The sequence below is a fragment of the Oncorhynchus mykiss genome, chromosome 6 (genome assembly GCF_013265735.2).
Source record: "Oncorhynchus mykiss isolate Arlee chromosome 6, USDA_OmykA_1.1, whole genome shotgun sequence".
Taxonomy (NCBI): Eukaryota; Metazoa; Chordata; class Actinopteri; order Salmoniformes; family Salmonidae; genus Oncorhynchus; species Oncorhynchus mykiss.
Genome location: NC_048570.1, coordinates 12,938,925 through 12,955,482, shown reverse-complemented (window position 1 = coordinate 12,955,482; position 16,558 = coordinate 12,938,925). Strand labels below are relative to the sequence as shown.

The following is a 16,558-nucleotide window of genomic DNA, read 5'->3' as shown; positions in this document are numbered from 1 at the left end:
TAATAGATATATATATATATATATATATATATACGTATATATTTTTCTAATAAGTCACTGCAGGTAGGTATGCATGTATTAAATGAATATGATTGAGAATCCACTCTGGGTCGGTATGCATGTATTAAAAGTTCACTCCAGGTACGTACACTCTTAGAAGTGTTCCGAAAGGGTTCTTCGGCTGTCCTCATAGGAGAACCCTTTTTGGTTATTGGTAGAAGCCTGTATGGTTCCAGGTAGAACCCTCTCTATGGAAAGGGTTCTACATGGAAACCAAAAGGGTTCTACCTGGAATTAAAAGGGTTCTACTTGGAACCAAAGAGGTTACTTCAAAGGGTTCTCCTATGAGGACAGCCAAAGAACCCTTTTAGGTTTAAGCACCTATTTTTTGTGTATGCATTTTCAGTGTAGAGTTCTTTAAAGCTGGCAGACCCTGTGCTTCTCCATAAGGGGATACAAATCAAATACCAGTGGGAGTAAAAGCAGCTGTTTAAAAGTGGATAAAAGTTATGACATGAAATAACACAATAATAACATGATAATATGTCAAAAGGCATGAAACTTGTTAGATCCACTTAAAATGTTATGGATAAAAAAACAGTAAAAAAAAACATTTTAAAAATTGATAAAAGTGATGACACAATAATAGCGTGAATTGTTAAATATTACTGCACTGTTGGAGCTAGGGGGACAAGCATTTCACTACACCCGCAAAAACATCTGCTAAATGTCTGTATGTGACCAATGCAATTTGATTAAAAAAATGTGATTGGATTTGATGTTTTGATGATTATTGATTTGATGATTAAAAATCAGGAAAAAATACCTTAATATTTTAAAAGGGCCGCGAGGGTGGTGCTTGCTAAAACTCTGGGACCGTTTGGTTGTTCCTCTTGAATCATCAATTTCAAAGTTTCAGCTAACCCAATGACAAACTTCCACCCTAGAACAGTCATCCTCTCTGCGGTGGTCATTAGCCATGACAACCCATGTGAGTATTAATTATTTGTGTGTTTTGGGAGCCTAGGTTTCTCACTCATGGGTGGCACAAATTGGGATATGGGGGAGGGAAATGGATAAGGTATATGCAAATTACTACGTAGTGTACTGAAACAGGCAGGGAGAGTGAGCTCGTCCATGGTGGTCTGTGAACTCGCAACCTTCTGGCCCTTAGCCCTGCTTGGCATGGACTCTACTACAAAACCATGCTGGGGCAATGTTGATATCCACATTTATAAACACAGTATCGCTACAGTTATAGTTATTTGTGGTTAATTTTTGTTGTTGAGTTAATTGAATGAGTGGGGAGGGTGTGGCCATTTTTTTTTAAGTACAAAGGTGGGTGTGCATGAGTGTGTGCGTGAGTGTGTGCATGCGTGTGTGGAGAAGGAGAAGAGAACAGGACAAGACATGAAACCTCATATCATGAACCATATTTAAACCATAACATAACTTTATTATAATGATAGTACAAAAAAATACTCCTGACCCAACTAACAATATACCAAAGGCCTTAGGGCACAGTCATTAGAACCCTAGCAACGTGTTACTGACACAAGGCACATATGGCAGTGGTTTTATTGACAGGTTTAAATACTGCAAATATTTACAAGCAAAAAGTGTTGGCAATCAAACCCAATGAAAATGAATCAAATCAATGAATCTCAAATGTTTTTATATGGTGAGAAACCCAAGAGCTGATGAAGGAAAGAAGAACGGTGGTTTTCATCACTCCAATGAGAGGTCAGAAGGCTGTGTTGCCATGAAACAATCAAAGTATACTGCTTGAACACTTCACAGCTAGCTAGTTGTTAACTCTCTGAACAATAAGATATACAGAACGGACTGTTTTCTGGTTGTAGTCTTGTTACCTTGCCAACAGATAGACAGTATACAGTCTGTATTACATGTAATGACATAACAAGCATTAATCAAAAGTCATTATCACACTACCTATCCCATAGAGAGGTGTTCTCTTTCCTCTAACCAGGAAAACATCTGCTTAAATTCAACCTATGTTCACTGTTTGAAGGTATTCCTTCAATTTCCGTAACAAGAAAAAGCAGGCATTTCCTTGTGAGAGGAATGTTGACATTGACATTTTAGAAATTCCAGTACTCTGGTCGTGGCACATCAGAGGAGGCTGGTGGGAGGAGCAATAGACGAACGGGCTCATTGTAATGGCTGGAATGGAATTGATGGAAGGGAGTCAACTACATGTAGTTTTCATATGTTTGATGTGTTGGATATCGTTCCATTAATTCCATTCCAGCCATTACAATAGGCCATCCTCCTATAGCTCCTCCCACCAGCCTCCTCTGAGACACATACAATCAGTATAAAACAGAGCAAACATTTCAAACAGTAGCCCTAAAGATATTAGGATATAAACTTCCATTGTTTCTAAACGTTTAGAATTAATATAATTCTGTTTGAGTCATGACATTCACCCTTTTACTTAAGGACACGATTAAGCTGCAATGTAAGACAAAGGAAGCCTAGAGCTAAATATACTGGAGCGATGCTGATGCTATGGAAAAGACTGTGGTCCATTGTGCATGTGTGTGCTGTATTTGTCTCCTTACAGACACACAGCTGTCAGAGTCAAGGATGGTGAGGGACCCACCGGCCCTCCAGGAGACGGTACCCCCCACTGGGACTCGCTTTAGGGGTACAGGATGCTTGTAGTGGTGGGGTTGGTAGTGGTGGTGGTGGTGATGGTGGTAGTAGTGGTGGTGATGGTGGTAGTAGTAGTGGTGGTGATGGTAGTAGTGGTGGTGGTGGTGGTGGTGGTGGTGGTGGTGGTGATGGTGGTAGGTAGTAGTGGTGGTGGTGATGGTAGTAGTGTTGGTGTCGGTGGTGGTGGTGATGGTAGTAGTGGTGGTGGTTGTGGTGATGGTGGTGGTTGTGGTGATAGTAGTGGTGGTGGTAGTAGTGGTGGTGGTGGTGGTAGTAGTAGTGGTAGTAGTAGTGGTGGTAGTGGTGGGGAGTGAAGGCTGCTGGAGAGTGGTAGGTTAAGAGACTCATACCATCTCTTCCTTTAGGGCATCCTTTTTGGTGATATTAGTGAGTCTGACTCTGACTTCCTCTTTCTCCTCATCCTCCCTCCTCTTCTTGTCGCGAGCCTCTCCCTCTTGATGGTAGCCCACCATCAGCTGATAGACTATCACCCCAAAGGTGGAGCCTATAAACGGGGCAAAGATGGGCACCAGGAACCAGCACTTACCGGCACTGTGAGGACCAGAGAGAGAGAGAGAGAGAGAGAGAGAGAGAGAGAGAGAGAGAGAGAGAGAGAGAGAGAGAGAGAGAGAGAGAGAGCGAGAGAGAGAAGCAAAGACACGGATTACACAAGAGACAGGAGAAAGATATATTCTTAATCTTGGCATCCTCTGCTTTTATCTGTTTGTTCCATCATTACCATCTCCCATTTTGTCTCATCTGCATATCAATAACGCACAAAGCCCGAACCAGGATTTTCAACAGAGGGGTAGATGTATAGTGCTAGGATACATAAGAAGAGGTGTGAAGACCAGCAGAGAGATGAGGAGGCAACTAGAATAATGCAGAAAGGTGTACAGGATTGTGGGAGGACTCACGTGAAGACCTCGGTGCCCCAGCCTGCCAGGGAGGTGAAGAGACGAGGCCCCAGGTCCCTGGCAGGATTGACGGCGTAGCCGGAGTTGAAGCCCATGGACAGGCCAATGACCAGCACCACGAAGCCCACCGTGAAGGCCTCCAGGCCCTGGGGGATGGGGTTGTTGTAGGGGTCTACGATAGCCAGGATACACACGACCAACGCCGCCGTGCCAATCACCTGCGATAGAGACACTTCCATTAACATGGAGAATTCCCAATACACTAGTAGTTCTGTTCCCTGACCTAATCAGTTTGGGGGTTGTATGCAGAAGGAAGATGCTAACCTGGTCAAAGAAGCCATTGAGCAGGTTGAGATGTTCGCCAGGGTAGGTGGCGAAGATGCCAGCAGTGGCGTTGGGCCCGGTAACGATGAGCTTTCCAGCAAAGCCCCACAGAGCGTCTGTGAGGAGATTACACACAGACAAACATCATGAGATAACATCAACTTTAACAAGGTGTTACACTATACACTGATTCCTCCAATGGATGCATCAGTTCCATCCCTGGACATGTCAGAGGACTCACCAAAGTACAGGCCAAAGATGATCCCGGAGCCCAGGAAAGCGCCCAGTGTCTGGAAGGCAAAGTACATTGGGAACTTTCTCCAGCGTTCTCTCCCAAGCAGGCAGAGGGCGAAGGTCACCGCCGGGTTTAGATGGCCTCCTGGGAATAACACATGTTGAGAGATTGTTAACATTAAAGCAGGACGGCTTCTCTCCAAAAGGAAGTACCTTTCCAACACTGCAACACAGTCATTTATCAGGCAGAAGAACACATGACTATTATAGGTTGAGCCTTAGAACAACTCATGGGAACAAATCTGTTCAAGGAGAACCTATACACCTAATCATATGATGTGCGTACCTGATACTTGGCCACAGACCAGGATCCCTAGGGTGGCAGCGAAGCCGAAAGCAAAGTTCACGGTGAGGAACATGCCATGAGATCCTCCACTAAGCACCAGCTGAGCCACCGCACCACAACCAAACATCTGTCAAGAGAGGGGAGAGACGAAAAGTATAACATGAGTACCAACAAAAATTGAGCGTCAACATCGCTAGGTGTGTAATTCCAGAGCACAGCCAAATATACACCTTGCATTGTTAACACACTGCAATAGTCACTCAAGCTTTGTGCATCAAATGGCTTTGTAATTATAAATTATATATACTGAACAAAAATATCAACTCAACATGTAAAGTGTTGGTCCCATTTTCTTCTGAAATAAAGGATCCCATGCACAAAAAGATAATTTCTCTCAAATTTGGAGAACAAATTTGTTTACATCCCTGTTAGTGAGCATTTCTCCTTTGACAAGATAATACATCCACCTGACAGGTGTGGCATATCAAGAAGCTGATTAAACAGCATGATCATTACACAGGTGCACCTTGTGCTGGAGACAATAAAAGGCCACTCTAAAATGTGCAGTTTTGTGACAACACAATGCCACAGATCTCAAGTTTTGAGGGAGCGTGGAATTGGCGTGCTGACAGCAGGAATGTCCAACAGAGCTGTTGCAAGATAATTGAATGTTAATAAGCCACCACCAAAGTTATTTTAGAGAATTTGGCAGTATATCCAACCGGCCTCACAACCGCAGACCATGTGTAACCACACCAGCCAAGGACCTCCACATCCGTCTGAGAGGGAGAAAAACTTATTCTGATTGGCTGGGCATGGCTCCCCACTGGTTGGACCTCGCTCCCAAATGGGTGGGTCTATCCCTTCCAGCCCAATCCATGGCTGTGTCCCTGCCCAGTCATGTGAAATCCATAGATTAGGGACTAATGAATTTATTTAAATTGACTGATTTAACTGTAACTCAGCAAAAATGTAGCATGTATATTTTTGTTCAGTGTTCAAACGGATATCCTAGATTTGTCATCCCTGAAGGTCAGCACAGGTCAGAAGCGGTGTGCAATCACTGTAAGTGAAACTGGACACCTTAAAGATTGAAATGGGATCCAGTCGCAAGGCCCCCTGGAGTGAATGCATTCCACTGAGACCAGCAGGGCACATACGTTGAGGTTAGTTGTGAGGCTCTCGATAAAGGTCTTGGCGTCTAGCAGAGGTTCAACATCACTGAGCCCAGTCTAAACTCCCGATGAGACCAGAGGGCCTCATGCTTCCAACTCGGTGGAAAAATACTTCAGGGACACTACATCTTTAGACATGTAGTTAAATGTCAACGGCATCTGATAACTTGTCAGTATGGTGCCAAAGAGTCGACTGAATTAGCCAGATCAAATTACACCGAAAGGTTATTCTCGGAATCGTTTGAAGTTTCATGACACAGTGAGAAATGACTCAAAAAGACAGCATCTAACAGAATGAATCACCTAAATCCCAGCTGTCTAAATGGCTTGTTGGTGATAGCGACAGCAAGTCATGACAGCATTACGCCATGACATTGCATGACTGCATTATGCAATCACTCACCAGAATGTCAGGCAGTTTATGCTGTGTCCTCATACAGCAACATTATGTTTAGCGATAGGCCTGTTCACCCAGGTATCCCTTTTAGCCAACAGCACTGGAGGTAGGGAGGTACGGAGGTAGGGAGGGTTTGAGGGTGGTAGAGTCACATAGACAGGAAACCTCAGATAGCTTTAGACGGCGTCAGTCTTTTCAAACATCACTTTGCATGAAAAATGTTTATTGGACAAAAGGACAGGTGAAGTTTGAAGAAGTCACCATACTCTTTCCATCACAGAGCCACTCCTACATAGCCGCAGGAAGTAGGGGTGCTGAGGGTGCTGCAGCACAACCTGAAAAATCCCCCCACAAAAATATATAGTAATAAAAAATGTAAAAAGTATTATTTTTTTTTACAACATTATTTTACAAAAGTAGTGCACTGGGCCTTTACTGGTATTCGGGGACTAATATAGACCTCTGTAGAGCAGGCAACAACAAAAACAGCATCACTGCCTTGCCAAAAAAAGGTAGTTGTAAAATTAGGAACAGTATATCTAGCAGGATTCAATAGTTGGAATTGTGAGAGTTGTTTCTCTGTCCCCTTCTCTGCTATTGTCATTCTACTGGAATCCAGAAAGAACAAAACCCTGTCCCAAACAACTACATCCAAAAGTGCAGTCATGGACAAAGACACAAAACATCTGCATCAAATCAAATGTTTTTCTTGATGAAATAACATGGAAAACAACCACTTTTTGTGCAGTATTAATTGACCATCCTTACAAACCACTTACTGTACATGTACATTACTGTGTTGTACATAGGCTGGTCATCTAGGTTTGTACCTGTAGACTTTCCATCACCATGAAGAAAAACAATGGACAATACAGTAATTGAGTACATTGAGACATCAAGTGGTATGTGATGATGTGGCTCAGTTAGTAGATCATGGTGCTTGCAATGCTCGAGTTGTGGGTTTGATTCCCAAATGCATGCGGTCACTACTGTAAGTTGCTGTGGATCAGAGCGTCAGTTTTCACATAGAAATAAGTTGCATTTGCAAAGTATTTCTAGAAACTGGAAAACATATACCAAGCAAGTATTTTTATATTCCACTTGTATTATCAGCTTAACTGTTTTGTACAGATAATGATCAGATTCAAGTTACAAATGTTTTTGTTTTTTTTAAATCACAAATGTAGTGCACTGAGCCTTTACTAGTCCTGTACTAGAGGACCTACATAGAGGACCATAACACTGAGCCTTTACTAGTCCTGTACTAGAGGACCTACATAGAGGACCATAACACTGGGCCTTTGCTAGTCCTGTACTAGAGGACCTACATAGAGGACCATAACACGGAGCCTTTACTAGTCCTGTATTAGAGGACCTACATAGAGGACCATAACACTGAGCCTTTACTAGTCCTGTATTAGAGGACCTACATAGAGGACCATAACACTGGGCCTTTACTAGTCCTGTATTAGAGGACTGATATAGAGGACCATAACACTGGGCCTTTACTAGTCCTGTATTAGAGGACCTACATAGAGGACCATAACACTGAGCCTTTACTAGTCCTGTATTAGAGGACCTACATAGAGGACCATAACACTGGGCCTTTACTAGTCCTGTATTAGAGGACTGATATAGAGGACCATAACACTGGGCCTTTACTAGTCCTGTATTAGAGGACTTATATAGAGGACCATAACACTGGGCCTTTACTAGTCCTGTATTAGAGGACTGATATAGAGGACCATAACACTGGGCCTTTACTAGTCCTGTATTAGAGGACCTACATAGAGGACCATAACACTGGGCCTTTACTAGTCCTGTATTAGAGGACTGACATAGAGGACCATAACACTGGGCCTTTACTAGTCCTGTATTAGAGGACTGATATAGAGGACCATAACACTGAGCCTTTACTAGTCCTGTATTAGAGGACTGATATAGAGGACCATAACACTGGGCCTTTACTAGTCCTGTATTAGAGGACTGACATAGAGGACGGTAACACTGAGCCTTTACTAGTCCTGTATTAGAAGACCATAACACTGAGCCTTTACTAGTCCTGTATTAGAAGACTGACATAGAGGACCATAACACTGGGTCTTTACTAGTCCTGTATTAGAGGACCATAACACTGAGCTAGTCCTGTATTAGAGGACTGACATAGAGGACCATAACACTGAGCCTTTACTAGTCCTGTATTAGAGGACTGACATAGAGGACCATAACACTGAGCCTTTACTAGTCCTGTATTAGAGGACTGACATAGAGGACCATAACACTGAGCCTTTACTAGTCCTGTATTAGAGGACTGACATAGAGGACCATAACACTGAGCCTTTACTAGTCCTGTATTAGAGGACTGACATAGAGGACCATAACACTGAGCCTTTACTAGTCCTGTATTAGAGGACCATAACACTGAGCCTTTACTAGTCCTGTATTAGAGGACTGACATAGAGGACCATAACACTGAGCCTTTACTAGTCCTGTATTAGAGGACCTACATAGAGGACCATAACACTGGGCCTTTACTAGTCCTGTATTAGAGGACTGACATAGAGGACCATAACACTGGGCCTTTACTAGTCCTGTATTAGAGGACTGACATAGAGGACGGTAACACTGAGCCTTTACTAGTCCTGTATTAGATGACTGACATAGAGGACCATAACACTGAGCCTTTACTAGTCCTGTATTAGAGGACCATAACACTGAGCCTTTACTAGTCCTGTATTAGAAGACTGACATAGAGGACCATAACACTGGGCCTTTACTAGTCCTGTATTAGAGGACTGACATAGAGGACCATAACACTGAGCCTTTACTAGTCCTGTACTAGAGGACCTACATAGAGGACCATAACACTGAGCCTTTACTAGTCCTGTACTAGAGGACCTACATAGAGGACCATAACACTGGGCCTTTGCTAGTCCTGTACTAGAGGACCTACATAGAGGACCATAACACGGAGCCTTTACTAGTCCTGTATTAGAGGACCTACATAGAGGACCATAACACTGAGCCTTTACTAGTCCTGTACTAGAGGACCTACATAGAGGACCATAACACTGGGCCTTTGCTAGTCCTGTACTAGAGGACCTACATAGAGGACCATAACACGGAGCCTTTACTAGTCCTGTATTAGAGGACCTACATAGAGGACCATAACACTGAGCCTTTACTAGTCCTGTATTAGAGGACCTACATAGAGGACCATAACACTGGGCCTTTACTAGTCCTGTATTAGAGGACTGATATAGAGGACCATAACACTGGGCCTTTACTAGTCCTGTATTAGAGGACCTACATAGAGGACCATAACACTGAGCCTTTACTAGTCCTGTATTAGAGGACCTACATAGAGGACCATAACACTGGGCCTTTACTAGTCCTGTATTAGAGGACTGATATAGAGGACCATAACACTGGGCCTTTACTAGTCCTGTATTAGAGGACTTATATAGAGGACCATAACACTGGGCCTTTACTAGTCCTGTATTAGAGGACTGATATAGAGGACCATAACACTGGGCCTTTACTAGTCCTGTATTAGAGGACCTACATAGAGGACCATAACACTGGGCCTTTACTAGTCCTGTATTAGAGGACTGACATAGAGGACCATAACACTGGGCCTTTACTAGTCCTGTATTAGAGGACTGATATAGAGGACCATAACACTGAGCCTTTACTAGTCCTGTATTAGAGGACTGATATAGAGGACCATAACACTGGGCCTTTACTAGTCCTGTATTAGAGGACTGACATAGAGGACGGTAACACTGAGCCTTTACTAGTCCTGTATTAGAAGACCATAACACTGAGCCTTTACTAGTCCTGTATTAGAAGACTGACATAGAGGACCATAACACTGGGCCTTTACTAGTCCTGTATTAGAGGACCATAACACTGAGCTAGTCCTGTATTAGAGGACTGACATAGAGGACCATAACACTGAGCCTTTACTAGTCCTGTATTAGAGGACTGACATAGAGGACCATAACACTGAGCCTTTACTAGTCCTGTATTAGAGGACTGACATAGAGGACCATAACACTGAGCCTTTACTAGTCCTGTATTAGAGGACTGACATAGAGGACCATAACACTGAGCCTTTACTAGTCCTGTATTAGAGGACTGACATAGAGGACCATAACACTGAGCCTTTACTAGTCCTGTATTAGAGGACCATAACACTGAGCCTTTACTAGTCCTGTATTAGAGGACTGACATAGAGGACCATAACACTGAGCCTTTACTAGTCCTGTATTAGAGGACCTACATAGAGGACCATAACACTGGGCCTTTACTAGTCCTGTATTAGAGGACTGACATAGAGGACCATAACACTGGGCCTTTACTAGTCCTGTATTAGAGGACTGACATAGAGGACGGTAACACTGAGCCTTTACTAGTCCTGTATTAGATGACTGACATAGAGAACCATAACACTGAGCCTTTACTAGTCCTGTATTAGAGGACCATAACACTGAGCCTTTACTAGTCCTGTATTAGAAGACTGACATAGAGGACCATAACACTGGGCCTTTACTAGTCCTGTATTAGAGGACCATAACACTGAGCCTTTACTAGTCCTGTATTAGAGGACTGACATAGAGGACCATAACACTGAGCCTTTACTAGTCCTGTATTAGAGGACTGACATAGAGGACCATAACACTGAGCCTTTACTAGTCCTGTATTAGAGGACCATAACACTGAGCCTTTACTAGTCCTGTATTAGAGGACTGACATAGAGGACCATAACACTGAGCCTTTACTAGTCCTGTATTAGAGGACTTACATAGAGGACCATAACACTGGGCCTTTACTAGTCCTGTATTAGAGGACTGACATAGAGGACCATAACACTGGGCCTTTACTAGTCCTGTATTAGAGGACTGACATAGAGGACGGTAACACTGAGCCTTTACTAGTCCTGTATTAGATGACTGACATAGAGGACCATAACACTGAGCCTTTACTAGTCCTGTATTAGAGGACCATAACACTGAGCCTTTACTAGTCCTGTATTAGAAGACTGACATAGAGGACCATAACACTGGGCCTTTACTAGTCCTGTATTAGAGGACCATAACACTGAGCCTTTACTAGTCCTGTATTAGAGGACTGACATAGAGGACCATAACACTGAGCCTTTACTAGTCCTGTATTAGAGGACTGACATAGAGGACCATAACACTGAGCCTTTACTAGTCCTGTATTAGAGGACCATAACACTGAGCCTTTACTAGTCCTGTATTAGAGGACTGACATAGAGGACGGTAACACTGAGCCTTTACTAGTCCTGTATTAGAGGACTGACATAGAGGACCATAACACTGGGCCTTTACTAGTCCTGTATTAGAGGACCATAACACTGGGCCTTTACTAGTCCTGTATTAGAGGACTGATATAGAGGACCATAACACTGAGCCTTTACTAGTCCTGTATTAGAGGACTGATATAGAGGACCATAACACTGGGCCTTTACTAGTCCTGTATTAGAGGACCATAACACTGGGCCTTTACTAGTCCTGTATTAGAGGACCATAACACTGAGCCTTTACTAGTCCTGTATTAGAGGACCATAACACTGGGCCTTTACTAGTCCTGTATTAGAGGACCATAACACTGGGCCTTTACTAGTCCTGTATTAGAGGACCATAACACTGGGCCTTTACTAGTCCTGTATTAGAGGACCGATATAGTCGTCCTCAGCACATTTATTCTGCACATTTCTTCCCCAAACTACGTCCCGCGGTTATGCACTCCTATGAACATTGTTTGAAGATAGTGATTTGGGGGGTGGTCAGCCGTAGTTTTGTGTGGCAGTATGTGGTCTCCCGCCACTTGGATTTCAGCAAAGCAGAGCACACAGACAATATCAGAAATGAAGCTGAAATATAAGGAGAACAATTATTGCTGTTTTTCCCCCTAATTCCTGGGTTTATGTAAGGACTGTCTTGTTTCCTGGGCGGTGCACATGCACACCACCGCTGGGGCCTGAAGGACGTGTTCTGTATGTCCAACCGCCTGTCACACACAGGTGATCCTGTAAGAGCTCAGGAAAGACCTGTCTGCTGATAGAGAGTCAGTGTCACCCGCTGACCTTCAGAGACAAAGAGTGCCTGTCGGCTCCCCACTGACCACCTGGAAATGGAGAGACCACATTCATTCAGAGGCTTCTAATTAACCACTTCAGTTTAGTTTCACTCTTTTCCTATTTCTTCAGTGTAAACTGGAGTCAGGTATACAACTGTAAAGAATGCAGAGATCTGTTCTCCATATATAGGGGTGAAGCTGTGCGCATGCCAAATCTAATGCGCACACACACACACACACACACTGAAAACCACACACACTGAAAACCACACACACATACACACACACTGAAAAACACACACACACATTGAAAAACACACACACTGAAAAACACACATATACACGTAGAGATAAACAACCCTGCCCTGCCCTTCGTTCCTCCTCCCTACCTGAGAACCAGTCATTAGAACGCCTACCTGTTCACTCATTATATTACTTAGTCATTAGTACAACTTGATGACGTTAGCACAATAGATGACGTCTACCTGTGTCCTGGAGAGCATTTGGCATGTTCACGTTTCACCCATTGTGTTGTCGCTGTCACTCCCAATACCTCCTCCCATAACATACATTAACATTAAGCAGTGAAGAAAAAAGTTGTTTAAAACGTGTGTGAAAGAGCCTGCAACCGTGAGTAAGACTGAATGATCCCTCCATCAACGCTCTGAGCCAAATAGTGAAAGTTAACTGCCTAGAGACCCGCAGGTTGTATTCTCGCCAAACTGTCCGCTAGGTGCTCAGTGGCTATTGACTGCTAGAGCCAGATAACAATACAAATAGCAGGGGTTGTTTAATTTGTCTTGTTTCTTTATTTAACGTGACCAATGGCCTAGGGTCTGGGTTCCTTTATGTGAATGACTGAGGGAAGATTTAATCTGTCAGTTTTATTAAAGCTGAGTGATGTGGAGGGATGAGTCCTTCTAGGAAGAGGCCACTCTAAGAGGGAAACAATCAACAGCGGTCAAAAGTGCAAACAAGAAGCAATCATCCCTAATATTATTTTTAAAAACAAATTGTTACAATATCATAGTTTTGTGCTAAATTGAAGCTCTCAAATGTTCTACTGCTTGAGATCCTGCACCTCCTATAAAATATTAGCTCCAGAGTATTGTGGAGTTCCTGCATCGGAATATAAACAGTAACGGCACCAAAACATTAGTACCGACACATATTTCAATCCAAGTCAAGCACTGCTTAGTCTCCTCAGGGACATACATCTTACACACAATGTACAGTATGTTGAATTCTAGACTAGCAATTTCTCAGTGTTCAATATCAACAAGTCTTGTGCCATGTCACCATGATGAAGAATGGAACAAAGGAACAAATATGGCAGACACAATATGTGTCAAGTACACAGAGATTTACAAACACACATATACAAACATGCCCGTGCGCACACACACACACACACACACCAAACTCAAATATGGCAGCAGAAGGGCATGAGGTTGTCGGGGGAGCTTAGGATCCTGGATCGTTATGCTGGTATCATGTGTCCATGTTCTTGCCAACAAGAGCAAGCATATTTTTGTACAGACTCAGGGAGTGTGATTTACAGCTGAATATATGAGTCTCACATTCCCGACTCCCGTCACTTTGAAGTCAAGTGCAAAGTCTAGCACAACCTGTAAACCCATGCTGAACTTATCCACCAGTATCCATCGCTCTCACATCTTGGCATTACAACAATGGTCTATACTCGAGTTATTGTTAATTCAGAATTAATACAGACAAGAGGAGTCAAGAAAATGTAACCTGCAATGTCATATTTCAAGGAGATACAGGTATGAATATGCTCAAACTAATATTTATTGTGGCAAAGAATCATGAAAGTAAAACATGCAGTCTACTCTTCCAAGGAAAGCTTGAGTGAGGATAACCTGACTATAGATGTGGAAAATTAGGATAACCTGACTATAGATGTGGAAAATTAGGATAACCTGACTATAGATGTGGAAAATGAGTGAGGATAACCTGACTATAGATGTGGAAAATGAGTGAGGATAACCTGACTATAGATGTGGAAAATGAGTGAGGATAACCTGACTATAGATGTGGAAAATGAGTGAGGATAACCTGACTATAGATGTGGAAAATGAGTGAGGATAACCTGACTATAGATGTGGAAAATGAGTGAGGCTAACCTGACTATACATATTATGAATGAGAATGTGAGTAAGGTGGTGAGAGATAGAGGGTCTCTTACCACCAGGATGAGGGTACCCAGACACTCTGCCAGAGCCTGGCGCAGCAGCAGGTTACGGATCTGGAAGTTCCGTGCCAGCTTGTCCAACCATATCTTCTGTTTTCCCATGGTTCAGTGCTGCTCGGCAAGGTAGGTCCTCCTGAGTGTGTGTGATGGCTGATGACCTGGCCTCCTGTACTGTGTCTGGTGACAGTAGGTAGGTAGGTCTTCCTGAATGTGTGTGATGGCTGATGCTCTGGCCTCCTGTACTGTGTCTGGTGACAGTAGGTAGGTAGGTAGGTAGGTCCTCCTGAGTGTGTGTGATGGATGAGGCCCTGGCCTCCGTCTCTTATAGGACCTGGATTTCCTGTGACTCCTGCCAAAGACAGCCTCCTCGAACACTCCCTTCTCTCTCCCTCCCACAATCTCTCTCTATAGATGTCAGTGTCTCTCCCTTGTAAATCCCAAACACTCTCTCTTTCTCTCTCTCTGCCTCTTCTGATTCACACTCTCTCTCTTCTCCTTTCCGCCTGTCCATTTTCTCTGTTGTTCCTGCTTTGTCTGGTCTGAATAGAGGTCAGATTTACTCAAAGATTTACTCAGTTATAGGGATAGACCTTACACATGCTTTATGAGCTTACCATACTTTCATCTGGTAATACATCAACAGATCTCAGAACTGTCTGACAGCCCTTTGCTTGACACGAGTCCGGCTGCCTCAGGGCCCTGCATGGTGTCTGTAATGAAGCTGGCAGTTTGTTGAGTGCACTCAGATCTACCTGACAAAACGTGAAATCCACTATACTTAAAACGTTGAAAGTATTTTAGTTATTTGTGGGAAGAAAGGGACGGCCATAGTTTAGTGTATGTGAGTGTTAGGTTGAGTATCTCTACTCATGCTAGTGTGATGTATGTTTGAATTGAAGTAGACTACTTGTACTCTGTATTTTGTGTTTTGCTACTTCACAATGTACTGTGTAGGGCTTCCTATTGTGTTGATATATCAAATGCAATGTTGGATATATCAGATAACAGAAAAACATCAAGGTACATCATATTTGTTCAAGAACTGATTGATCTATGATATACTGTATAATCTATACTTTCACAGTTAAGTTGAACGCAATGTACTCTAGTTCCTGAACAAGGGGGGTCACACTGCTTCTTGGTGTGAGAAGCATACATTTTGAGCGGTTACAGAGATATAATGACAGACACCTCTATTCAGACCAGACAAAGCAGGAACAGTACATGGTGATGAAGTTTCAGGCAGAACAAAGAAACAGGATGGACTAAAAGGAGAAGAGAGAGTGTGAGAATCAGAAGACTTGACTTCAGAAGAGGAAGAGCTAATTTCCTGCAATTCTAAACATGTTGCCAGGTGGCAGAAAGAAAATTGTGGCTTTATAGCTAATCTTATGCTATTCTACACATTTTGCAATGAGGCTGAGACAGTTTTTTCCATTTTTTTCCATCGGGGATTGTAGAAACACTTAAAGGGCTGTGTTTCGTGTGGGCTTTCCCTGGCGTGGTGTTTTGATAACCATGTCAATCTCTCAAGGACAAGGTGACTTTTATCAATATATTCGGCTCTATTTACTAACAGATTGGAAAATGCTTATTAGCAACAAAGTAGACATCATGGAAAACTACAAATCCCTGCAAGCTCCTGCATGTCATCTCTAGCTGACACCTTTACTAACAGGTACTGTGTCAATTTAAAACTTGCACAATACCGTTCACAGAATTGTAAATTTAAAGAAATGTAGCCAAATGATTCATTACTACATTTAGCTAACATTAGATAGTTAATCCAGAGATTATTATTCTTAACTGACTTGCATAGCTAAATAAAGGTTAAAACATATTTTTTAAATTGTTCAACTTTATTTGCCACTAGTCTGTGAATCTGTCCGTGACATATCGAAAATGAGGGTTTAAGGTCATGAAAAGTCATGGAAATTTGTTTCATAATTTGTATCAATTTAATTAACGGAGGCACACATATATCAATCATTTAAAAATCTACATATTCATGTCGAGTTATATACCTTGATTTGAAGTAGCTCACTTTATCCATTTGATCTCTGAGTCATTGAATAAAGTAATAATACATTTTTTTAAAGTATTTGGTTGTAATGGTGCAATATTTTATATCAAGGGTGGCAATCATCCTCCAGGAGAGCTACT

The 16,558-nt window shown here is 42.7% G+C and overlaps 1 protein-coding gene across 1 annotated transcript; it reads right to left on the bottom strand.

The window, feature by feature from the left end:
• Nucleotides 1-1,423: 1,423 nt before the first annotated feature.
• Nucleotides 1,424-14,713, bottom strand: aqp3a (aquaporin 3a). Its single transcript, XM_021605302.2, has 6 exons — nucleotides 14,390-14,713; nucleotides 4,501-4,627; nucleotides 4,162-4,299; nucleotides 3,921-4,036; nucleotides 3,597-3,814; nucleotides 1,424-3,231 (listed from the first exon to the last, which is right to left on the bottom strand). The coding sequence occupies exons 1-6, from the start codon at nucleotides 14,495-14,497 to the stop codon at nucleotides 3,024-3,026; spliced, it is 915 nt and encodes a 304-aa protein (XP_021460977.1). The 5' UTR covers nucleotides 14,498-14,713; the 3' UTR covers nucleotides 1,424-3,023.
• Nucleotides 14,714-16,558: the final 1,845 nt, after the last annotated feature.